The sequence below is a fragment of the Myotis yumanensis genome, unplaced genomic scaffold (genome assembly GCF_028538775.1).
Source record: "Myotis yumanensis isolate MYYU_CA2020_CCGP unplaced genomic scaffold, mMyoYum1.0.hap1 SCAF_5, whole genome shotgun sequence".
Lineage (NCBI taxonomy): Eukaryota > Metazoa > Chordata > Mammalia > Chiroptera > Vespertilionidae > Myotis > Myotis yumanensis.
The window spans coordinates 51354060-51366062 of NW_027223756.1; the positions used below are offsets into that span (position 1 = coordinate 51354060).

Genomic DNA, 12003 nt, shown 5'->3' on the forward strand with positions numbered 1-12003 from the left:
ATGACTTGTAATTACAGGCAATACGAATACTATTTCCACCGTGTCTAACAGTTTCACAACAGTGGGAAATGAAAAGTCAAAACCTAAAGGAAAAATAGGTTGTCACAATCTGAACATATAATCCGAACAAAAGTGGGAAGTGATTTTTTTACATCTGAAATAAGGAACAGCCACTTTGCCCTCAGATAGTCCCACTTAAAAATCACACCCTAATTCCAACAGGGAAAATGTAACCCCAACAGTACGGGGGGGGGGGGGGGGGGGGGGGGGGGGGGAAGCAGGGGAGCAAAATGGACCCTCATAATCTTTGACCAGTCCTTCTCAAACCCCAGTCACAGAAGACTCCAACGAGGACTCAGCAAATGCCAGGAGTCTGGAAAGTTAACACAACCTTAAACCATGTCCATCCTGTCACCAAAACCGTCCATCTTATCCTCACCCACTACAAAGAGAACCAAATCCTCCCTATTTGCACCTAACATTAAGAAAAATATTCAGCAATGATATTACTATCGTTTTCAGCATTCACATAATGCAACCACAAACAGCAACCCTGCTTGGTTTTTATTACACTTTTTTTTTTTTCAAAGAAAGAGACAAATGAGAAAGAAATGAAAGGTAAGAGGTCATGAGGGATCTCATGGCTAACATTAAGATTCTATTCTGGAGGATAACAAGAAATATCGAAACCAAGATGGCGGCATAGGTAAACACCGGAGATTGCTGCCTCGAACAACCACTTCAAAAATACAACTAAAAGACGGAACGGACATCATCCAGAACCACAGGAAGGCTGGCTGAGTGGAAATTCTACAACTAGAAGGAAAGAGAAAAGCATACCGAGACTCAGAGGAGGCGCAGTACGGAAGTAAAATACTAAGGTGCAGAGGTGCTTGCGGAGCAGGCTGGCGGCTGAGGGCACGGTTGTCATTTTCAATCGGGAGGGAGTCTCAGGCTCTGAGCTCCAGTTCCATGCGAGTCTCTAGGGACCCAGACTCATACGGGAGAAGTGGGACTGCCTGGCATAGGTCGGAACCCGAGGGCAGCTTTCTCTCCGAGGGGCTTGCAGCGATTACCCGGACACTGAGAAGCAGAGCCTCCGAGGGCAAGACTGAGAGCAGCCATAACTGGTAACCCCACCCTGTTGATCCCGTGGGACCCGCCCCGCCCAAGCCCTGCAGGGAGGCTTTGGCTGGATAGCCTCAGGCAAAGGCTAGATTAGCACCTCCCTAGAGATCCAGGAGCCAGGAAGCCCAGAGGTCAGAGTGGGACCATCCAGTTTGCAGCTCCGTGGAACCATAAAAGACACACTCAGGGGGCAGACTCAGTGAGCACCAAAGCCCCATTGAAGCAAGTCTTGCCCCAGAGGGGTGTCTCCAGCACAGAAGTTCTCCCACTGCAGACACAGCTGATTCTCACAGCCAATTGGCCTGGAGGTCAATTCCTCCCAGTGATAACTACAACAATCAAGGCTTAACTACAACAAGACTGTGCACAAAGCCCACAAGGGGGTGCACCAAGAGTGTCTACCTCAGGTAATTGGGGCACTTAGCACAGAAAGGCACTCTATCGACACAGCGAAGCATAAAAAATGCGGAGACAAAGAAACAGGACACAAATGACAGAAATGGAGGAAAGCAAACTGCTGGATAGAGTTCAAAACCACACTTTTAAGGTCTTTAAAGAACTGTCTAGAAGCCGCCGATAAATTTAGTAAGACCCTCGAAAAGACTGGTGAGACTGCTGATAAATGTAGTGAGATCCTCAAGAAATCTAGTGAGACCCTCAATGTTGTGATAAAGGACCAACTAGAAATTAAGCATACACTGACTGAAATAAAGAATATTATACAGACTCCCAACAGCAGACCAGAGGATCACAAGAATCAAGTCAAAGATTTGAAATACGAAGAAGCAAAAAGCACCCAACCGGAAAAGCAAAACGAAAAAAGAATCCAAAAATACAAAGATAGTGTAAGGAGCCTCTGGGACAGCTTCAAGCATACCAACATCCGAATTATAGGGGTGCCAGAAGAAGAGAGAGAGCAAGATATTGAAAACCTATTTGAAGAAATAATGGCAGAAAACTTCCCCTACCTGGTGAAAGAAATAGACTTCCAAGTCCAGGAAGTGCATAGAACCCCAAACAAAAGGAATCCAAAGAGGACCACACCAAGACACATCATAATTAAAATGCCAAGAGCAAAAGACAAAGAGAGTATCCTAAAAGCAGCAAGAGAAAGTAAGTCAGTTACCTACAAGGGAGCCCATACGACTGTCAGCTGATTTCTCAACAGAAACTTTGCAGGCCAGAAGGGAGTGGCAAGAAATATTCAAAGTGATGAATACCAAGAACCTACAACCAAGATTACTTTATCCAGCAAAGCTATCATTCAGAAGTGAAGGTCAGATAAAGAGCTTCACAGATAAGAAAAAGCTAAAGGAGTTCATCACCACCAAACCAGCATTATATGAAATGCTGAAAGGTATCCTTTAAGAGGAAGAAGAAGAAAAAGGTAAAGATACAAATTATGAACAACAAATACACATCTAGCAACAAGTGAATCTAAAAATCAAGTGAATAAATAATCTGATGAACAGTATGAACTGGTGATTGTAATAGAATCAGGGACATAGAAAGGGGTGTGGGGGGGTGCGGGAAGAGACTGAACAATAATCGTGCACCTATGGATGAGGACAGTGGGTGGGGAGTGAGGGCGGAGGGTGGGGTGGGAACTGGGTGGAGGGGAGTTATGGTGGGGAAAAAAGAGGAACAACTGTAATAATCTGAACAATAAAGACTGAATTTAAAAAAAAGGAACAACAAAAAGAGATTCTGTTCTGTAAGTAGAATAATTCAAAACTAATGTGTTGAACATTAGAAAGATAAACTTTAATGGGCTTAGATCCAGGGGACTGTTAACTATAAAATTCTAGACTTAATTTTTTTTAAAGCTTACTTTAAATATTTGATCATCAGCAGTCTCTAAATTTCTCTTAATATAATAGTAAAATCCACTCTATAGATACAGTGGAGAAGGCATACTAACTGCAAATACAAATAGGTTTCTATGTAATCAATCACAATGGCAAACATTCTCTAAAGCTTCATGTCTATGTATTACCTACTGCCTTCTGCCATCGTGTTTCATATACCAAGTAATATACAGCTAACACACAAAGCAGAAACTGATCCTAAGGCTATAGAGACATTTCATATCTGTCTGATCATTCTACCAATGCCTAGGAGATAGGACTGATTCAACAGCAGAAACATACTGGATATAAATTGTTTGTGGTAAACAAAAGTATATTTCAAATTAGCCATTTAGTAGCCCATGTGTATTTTCTTTATTAATCTTCAAGACACTGAAGAGTATAGAGTTTCCTTGTATTTAAGGGGAAAAAAATGCTTCTTCTCCAGTCTGTTAAAAAAATAAAATTCATTTCTACCTATGACCTTCCTATGTTTACTTCACATTTTTAGGTTTCCAAAGTCTATATTCAAAATAAGTCAGATCTCTTAGGTACTTTGCCTGCCTTGAGTTAGATGCCACCGAATGCTAGTGGAGTCTGGTCAATATCCAAACAACAGACTTCATCCATAACTAGTTGATTAATAAGCACAAATTCTGTCTGTTGGGAGAGGGCACCCACATGGGCCGGGATTGTCCCTGCACAGAGAGGGCTACACACAACAGAGAAGCAGGAGAGATGCATGGAACAGATTCTACCCTGGAGTCTTTTTTTTTTTTTTTTTTAAATATATTTTATTGATTTTTTACAGAGAGGAAGGGAGAGAGATAGAGAGTTAGAAACATCGATGAGAGAGAAACATCGATCAGCTGCCTCCTGCACATCTCCTACTGGGGATATGCCCGCAACCCAGGTACATGCCCTTGACCGGAATCGAACCTGGGACCTTTCAGTCCGCAGGCCGACGCTCTATCCACTGAGCCAAACCGGTTTCGGCTACCCTGGAGTCTTTGAGACAGCATGGCCCCAGTAACAACTTGAGTTCAGACTTATAGCCTCCAGAATTTTAATCAATTTCTGCTGTTTTAGGCCACCCAGTTTGTGGTACCTTGATACAACAGCCCCAGGAAACTAACACAGTAATAGTAACATGTCAGCCTAAGAACCTACAATTGTCTTGAAGATGTTATGTTATATAAACGATCTTTAATGAAAAAATGTTAAGTATATCCCAAGAAAGGGAAATGCCCAAATGCCAAAAATAAAGGAACTAAAGACTAGAACTTGTCAAGCACATAAGCTGATGCTACAGCTGTTCAGATAATAGGGGAGAAAGAGGCACAGGTCACAGTCACCTAGAAGGGCTGCAGTGCCCAGAGACATGGCCACATTTGCATGAAAAGAACAGCCTCCACTTAAGACACACCTTCTCAAATAAAGCTCCTTTAAAGGGATATAAACTACTCCATTGAAGGGCAGATTAAGAAAAAAATAAAATCCATAATACAGGAAATTATGACCCTGAAGTTCACCTGTGTCTGTATATTCAGTCAGAATGCTGATAATCATGATTACATGAACCTCAACTTGTAGCTCCATCTGGTATTAGACACATTAACCCAAACAATACAAAGTTATTAAAACAAAGTAAACCAACCATCTTAACTGATTTAAGTTCCTATATAAAGGAAAACATCCTCACCCTCCAAGAAATTAGAAATGCCATTTGGAATTCAGTATTTAACTTATAACAAACTACCAGACAACTATTAAGTGCCAGAATAAGACCTGGCTAAGATCTCCCAAATCATTGGGGGGAAAAAATTATTCAAAAATAATGATGACTAACTCTCCAAAACTTCATCTAAAATAAAAAAAAGACCCTGAATAGCCACAGCAATCCTGAGAAAGAACAACAAAGTTGGAGGGATCACAATACCAGATTATCGAGCTATATTACCAAGCAACGGTTCTCAAAACTGCCTGGTACTGGCACCAGAACAGACATATAGACCACTGGAACAGAACAGAGAACCCAGAAAACGACCCAAGCCATTATGCTCAGTTGATATTTGACAAAGGAGGCAAGAGCATACAATGGAGTCAAGACAGTCTCTTCAATAAATGGTGCTGGGAAATTTGGTCAGATAGATGCAAAAAAAATGAAACTAGATTACCACCTTACACCATACACAAAAACAAACTCAAAATGGCTAAAGGACTTAAATGTAAGACGGGAAACCATAAAAATCCTACAAGACTCCATAGGCAGCAAAATAGCAGACATATGTTGCAGCAATATCTTTACAGGCACAGCTCCTAGGGCAATGGAGACTAAGAAGAAAATAAACAAATGGGACTACATCAAAATAAAAATCTTCTGCACAGCAAACAAAACCATCAACAAAACAACAAGAAAGTCCACTGCATGGTAGAACATATTTACCAATGACATTTCTGATAAGGGTTTAATCTCCAAAATTTACAGAGAACTCATACAACTTAACAAAAGGAAGATAACGATCCAATCAAAAAATGGGCAAAGGATCTAAATAGACACTTCTCTAAAGAGGTCATACAGAAGGCCCAGAGACATATGAAAACATGCACAAAGTCATGAATCATCCGAAAGGTGCAAATCAAAACAACAACTAGATACCATCTCACACCTGTCAGAATGGCTATCATCAACAAATCAGCCCTGGGCTTGGAGACCAAGATGGCGGCGTAGGTAAACACCGGAGACCGCTGCCGCAAACAACCATTTCAAAAATACAACTAAAAGACGGAACGGGCATCACCCAGAACCACAGGAAGGCTGGCTGAAGAGAGACTCTACAACTAGAAGGAAAGAGAACAGCAAACCGAGGCTCAGAGGAGGCGGAGTGTGGAAAATACAAAGGTACCGAGGTGCGCGCGCAAAGCGGGCTGGTGGCTGAGGGCGCGGTTGTCGTTTTCAGTCGGGAGTGAGTCTCAGACTCTGGGCTCCAGATCCGGGCGAGTCTCTAGGGACCCAGATTCAAACGGGAGAAGCGGGATTATCCGGCATCAGTTGGAACCTGAGGGCAGCTTTCTCTCCGAGGTTTGCAGCGACTGCCGGGGTTCTGAGAAGCAGAGCCTCTGGGAACGGGACTGAGAGCGGCCATAACTGCTCCCTCCGCCCGCCCTGTTGAGCCCGCCCCGCCCAAACCCTGCGCACAGCCATTTGCCAATCGCCTCAGGCAAAGGCTGGATTAGCGCCTCCCCAGAAGACAGACGTTTTCCGCACAGCTGATTCCTACAGCCAGTCGGCCTGGTGGTCAAATCCCTCTAGTGTTAACTACAACAATTAAGGCTTGGCTAGAACAAGACTGCGCACAAAGACCACAAGGGGGTGCACCAAGAAAGCATAAAAGATGCGGAGACAAAAAAACATGACAGAAATGGAGGATATGGAGCTAAGAATCGCAATTTTGAGGGCTTGCTATAAACTTGAGCAGAGCCTCACGAAAACTAATGAGACCCTCGATGCTACGATAAAGAAATTAGAAAGTAAGCATACACGGACTGAAATAAAGAATATTATACCAAATAGCAGACCAGAGGAGCACAAGAATCAAACCAAAGATTCGACAAAAAACACCCAACTGGAAAAGCAAAATGAAAAAAGAATCCGAAAGTGTGAAGATAGTGTAAGGAGCCTCTGGGACAGCTTCAAGCGCACTAATATCAGAATAATAGGGGTGCCAGAAGATGAGAGACAGCAAGATATTGAAAACCTATTTGAAGAAATAATGGCAGAAAACTTCCCCCACCTGGTGAAAGAAATGGACTTACAGGTCCAAGAAGCGAAGAGAACCCCAAACAAAAGGAATCCAAAGAGGACCACACCAAGACACATCATCATTAAAATGCCAAGAGCAAAAGACAAAGAGAGAATCTTAAAAGCAGCAAGAGAAAGAGACTCAATTACCTACAAGGGAATACCCATACGACTGTCAGCTGATTTCTCAACAGAAACTTTGCAGGCCAGAAGGGAATGGCAAGAAATATTCAAAGTACTGAATACCAAGAACCTACAACCAAGATTACTTTATCCAGCAAAGCTATCATTCAGAATTGAAGGTCAGATAAAGAGCTTCACAGATAAGGAAAAGCTAAAGGAGTTCATCACCACTAAACCAGTATTATACGAAATGCTGAAAGGTTTCCTTTAAGAAGAGGAAGAAGAAAAAGGTAAAGATACAAATTGTGAACAACAAACATGCATCTATCAACAAGTGAATCTAAGAATCAAGTGAATAAATAATCTGATGTACAGAATGAACTGGTGATTACAATGAATCAGGGACATAGAAGGGGAATGGACTGACTATTCTTGGGGGGGGGGGGGGAGGGGGAATGGGAGATGCGGGAAGAGAATGGACAAAAATCGTGCACCTATGGATGAGGACAGTGGGTGGGGAGTGACGGCGGAGGGTGGGGCGGGAACTGGGAGAAGGGGAGTTATGGGAAAAAAAGAGGAACAAATGTAATCAGAACAATAAAGATTTAATTTAAAAAAAAAAAACAAATCAGCCCTGGCCGGTTTGAATGAGTGGATAGAGTAGGCCTGTGAACGGAAAGGTCCCAGGTTCAATTACAGTCAAGGGCACATGCCCAAGTTGTGGGCTCGATTCCCCAGTAGGGGACTTGCAGGAGGCAGCCGATCCATGATTCTCTGTCATTGTGAATGTTTCTATCTCTCTCTCCTTCTTCCTTCCTCTCTGAAATCAATAAAAAAATTAAAATTTTAAAAAATCAACAAATGACAAGTGCTGGTGAGGATGTGAAGAAAAAGGAACCCTCCTGCACTGCTGGTGGGAATGCAGACTGGTGCAGCTACTATGGAAGACAGTATGGAGTTTCCTCAACAAGTTAAAAATGGAACTCCCATTTGACCCAGTAATCCCACTTCTAAGACTATAGCCCAAGAAACCAGACACACCAATCAGAAAGGATATATGCACCCCTATGTTCATAGCAGCACAATTCACCATAGCTAAGATCTGGAAACAGCCTAAGTGCCCATCAGCAGATGAATGGATTAGAAAACTGTGGTACATCTACACGATGGAATACTATGCCGCTATAAAAAAGAAGGAACTTTTACCGTTTGCAACAGCATGGATGGAACCAGAGAGCATTATGCCAAGCAAAATAAGTCAGTCAGAGAAAGATAAATATCACATCACCTCACTCATATGTGGAATATAATGATCAACATCATTTGATTAACAAGAAAAGATCCAGAGACAAATGGGGGGGGCGGGAGGGGGGGAGTCAATTGGGGAAAAGGGAGACACATGTAAAACTTTAGACAAAAAATAAATAAAAAAATAAAGATGACTTACTCTGCAAAGTTACTTTATTTCTTTAAAGAGAACTATGAAGAACTGAAATCCTCACATAGTATTTTATCAACAATACTTTTAATATTATTCTATAACTAAAAGCATGAAATGTGGCAAATAAAAGAAAATGCCCGTCCCTTACCTTATGATCTGTGAAGGTGTCCTGCTAAGATTCTTGTGCTCACTAGAGGGTTTCTGAGACGGTGATCCTGCAGAATGACTAGAGAATGCATGCTGTCTTACTCCCGAAGGGTGCTGGAGTCGAGGAGGTAGTGCTGATGGAGCTTTTACTGTCTTGCTTGAATTCTTTGGCCCTCTATAATCTGCATCTGTGACAAGAATCCAAAAATACCTCATAATTTCCTATGATCAACAATGCCATGTATCTTTACCCCTCCCCCCAAAAAAGAATAACTTGATGTGCTCTTACCAGAATGGAAATTTTGTCCAGAAGGGGTAGGTTTTTTTATCTTCTTCCCTGACACTGTGTTCCAGCTTTCTGAGGGAGGTGGTTTGAGGGTCTTCGGTGAGTGCCTTCAAAAGGGAGGAAAAGACATGTAATAATTTAAAATGCTCATAGTAACAATATCTACTTAAGTATTCAGCATAGCTATTTTATTTGTAACTTACATAAAAATTTCCAGCTTTAGTTCTTATATTAAAAATAAAGTACAAACAAAGCCATTTAGCAACCCAGATGTAATTCTAATAAATAAAAGAGACCATAAATCAAAAACATGTTTTCAAATCCAAAAATACCAGAAGACTAAAAGGCCTTAAATCACAATCGAAGCAAAAGATTTGAGGAATGACTGCTATTTGTTAGACGTGATAATGGTACTGTCATTCAGGTGGGGAGAGGCAGGAGCCCTTACTGTGCTAGAGACACATAAAAGTACCTACATGTCTATGAGAAATGGTATAACATCTGGATTTTTTGAATTATTCCAATTCCATTTCTAAAAAGGGTTAGGGAAAATAGATTAGAAAAGACTGCTAAATGCTGTTAACTGATAAACCAGAATGATGGTATATTAGAGTTCACTGCACTATGCTCCTGACATTTATGTATGATTGAAGTTTTCCATAGTAAAGTTTAGGTCTGACTTACTACCTTTATCTCTAATAAGGGCAGCAGCAACTAAAATAAAAGGTATTCTAAAGTAACATTGTAAATCTACCATAAAATTTTACTCCGTCTGACATTTATTTAAAATTAATTACATGCAATGCAGTACCAAATAATATTAGGAATGAATATGATCTCTGTCCTCCAAAGCTCCCACTTTATAGTTATAAAATAGTCAATTTCCCAAACTGCCTTTGTCAGAAGAATGGCACATTTTAAACCGTAATGGGCAAAATGAGAGTTTTCTTTTTATTTAAACTATATCATCATGCAAAACACTGAATTTAAACTCTATTTTTCAAAAGCTCTGAACAGCCGAAACCGATTTGACTCAGTGGATAGAGCATTGGCCTGCGGACTGAAAGGTCCCAGGTTCGATTCCGGTCAAGGGCATGTACCTGGGTTGCGGGCACAATCCCCAGTAGGAGACGTGCAGGAGGCAGCTGATTGATGTTTCTCTCTCATCAATGTTTCTAACTCTCTATCTCTCTCCCTTCCTCTCTGCAAAAAATCAATAAAATATTTTTTTTTTTTTTTAAAAAAGGCTCTAAACAAATATTTCTACACATAGGCAACACCTTTAAGTGAATTTGAAAATGCACAAAGCCATTTTGAAATGCTCATGATTACATTAGGCAAGTTGAAAAGACAGTAAATGCCTTAGTTGAAGAGCAGTACATACTTCCTTCCAACTTCTTCAACCAAAACTGGTCCGTTCTCAGAATGAACCCCTTGAAGGTCTGCATTAGAAAATTTTCCATTGTGATCCAACCTAACCTGTTGAACAATTCCAGAAAGATCAGTCATCTGCTTCCTTGCATTAATGATCAGTTTTTAAAATTTATTGTTTCCAATTAAAGAGAAAATGAAATGTATATTGTTAAACACAAAACTAATTTCAAAACAGTATACAATAATATGTTTCTCTGTGTTTACCCTTCCAAAATTGTTCTAAATTAGTATCCTAAATAGTTCAAGAAGTAGTAGCAACATCTATTAAGGCTCCTAACAAGAGAGGCATCTTGTCCTGGTCCTGAAGTCAGGACTGTGGCACAACACAACCAGGATTCCAGGCCTGGCATTTCTACTTACCAGCAATATGACCTTGGGCAAGTTACTTCTCATACTTCAGTGTCTTCATATGCAAAATAAGACTAATAATAGTACCAAAGTCATAGGACTCATGGAGATGGAATGAGGTATGTATCATATACATGAAGGACTCGACAGTATTATTATAATTACTATGTGTAACTGTGACCTTTCTCCTCCCTAAAAATAGATCTGTTATCTGTTTTCTAACATGGTATTTTCCAAGAGTAAACTGTGATAGGAGAGTAAGCCCTGAGGTGTTTCTATAGTCAAACAATACACAATGAATAGGGCATCTGGCATGACTACACCAGGAGCACTAAGAGCCCACCCATGTTGCATGGCTTTGAGTACCCTCGTACTTTTATTAGTAGACAAAGTCCTCGAACTGAGGTTTCATTCTTCACAAATCAAAATAGGACACTTTGCCTTCCTCTCTTTGAGTTTAACAATCAAAAATATTTTTCCGAAGTTTTTTATCAAAAGTTAAAACTGTATCTTACATGCTCACTTGAGTAAACAAGTCATCTTTGACTCCTAGCAGTTTACACAATAAAGTTTCAATTAAATTTTATCCAAGTTAAAGTTAAGTAGTAGAATTAGAAACAAAATACTCTAAAATAGAAAAAATTAAAACAAGTATCTGCTTTATCATCTACCTTATTAATGGCATCTACCAAAAGCAACTGCAACCTCAAAGAAGATATGCATGATTTGAAATAATGAGTAACAAAACTTTAGTGATGCAGCGTAAGACAAGCAATCTTCTCTTCTCTGTTGAGGGGTGGGGAAGAAGGGGAACCCTAAGCCTTGGTTTTATTCTTCTCTTTTGTTCCCTTCAAAGATTTCACAATTCTGTTCTATAATTATAGCACAATTCTGACAATCCCATAAGGAAGAACCTAAATGAATTACATCCTCTTCTTCCTTTCAAATACCCCAGAACCAGAACACTATGAAAAGTGCTCAAAAGTGTACAGATATAATCCTGGTCAATCAGATATTTTTCACAAACCACTTTATAACAAAGGAAATTAGTGTTTTCCCCACAAGTCAAGGAGAAATGTTTGTCAAGGGCTATTGTAAGGTAGTGTTGAAAAGGCAAACACTTTTTTCCTTTTAATCCTTACCTGAGGATATGTTTTTATTGATTTCAGAGAAAGAAAAGAAGGGGGTCAGGGAAGGAGGGAGGCAGGGAGGGAAGGAGAGAGAAACATCAATGTGAGAGAGAAACATTGATTGTTGACTCCCATACATGCCCCGACTAGGGATCAAACCCGCAACCTAGGTATGTGACCTGACCGAGAATCAAACCCCAAACCTTTTGGTGTACAGGATATCGCTCCAACCAACTGAGCCACCTGGCCAGGGCAAAAGGCAACACTTTTTGATGGAAGCCATTTTGATAAAAATTATCTTCCAATTAATTTTTGTG

At 40.5% G+C, this 12003-nt stretch overlaps 1 protein-coding gene across 2 annotated transcripts in view; it reads right to left on the reverse strand.

Moving 5' to 3' along the window:
* The window catches only part of OTUD4 (OTU deubiquitinase 4), a 49201-nt gene that overhangs the window by 13427 nt on the left and 23771 nt on the right, over positions 1-12003 (reverse strand). For both annotated transcript variants that reach the window (XM_070415245.1, XM_070415246.1), the window contains 3 exons: positions 10159-10253; positions 8778-8881; positions 8490-8676 (listed from right to left, as the gene is read on the reverse strand). In XM_070415245.1, coding sequence (XP_070271346.1) covers positions 8490-8676; positions 8778-8881; positions 10159-10253 — 386 coding nt within the window. The remainder of the gene's footprint in view (positions 1-8489; positions 8677-8777; positions 8882-10158; positions 10254-12003) is intronic.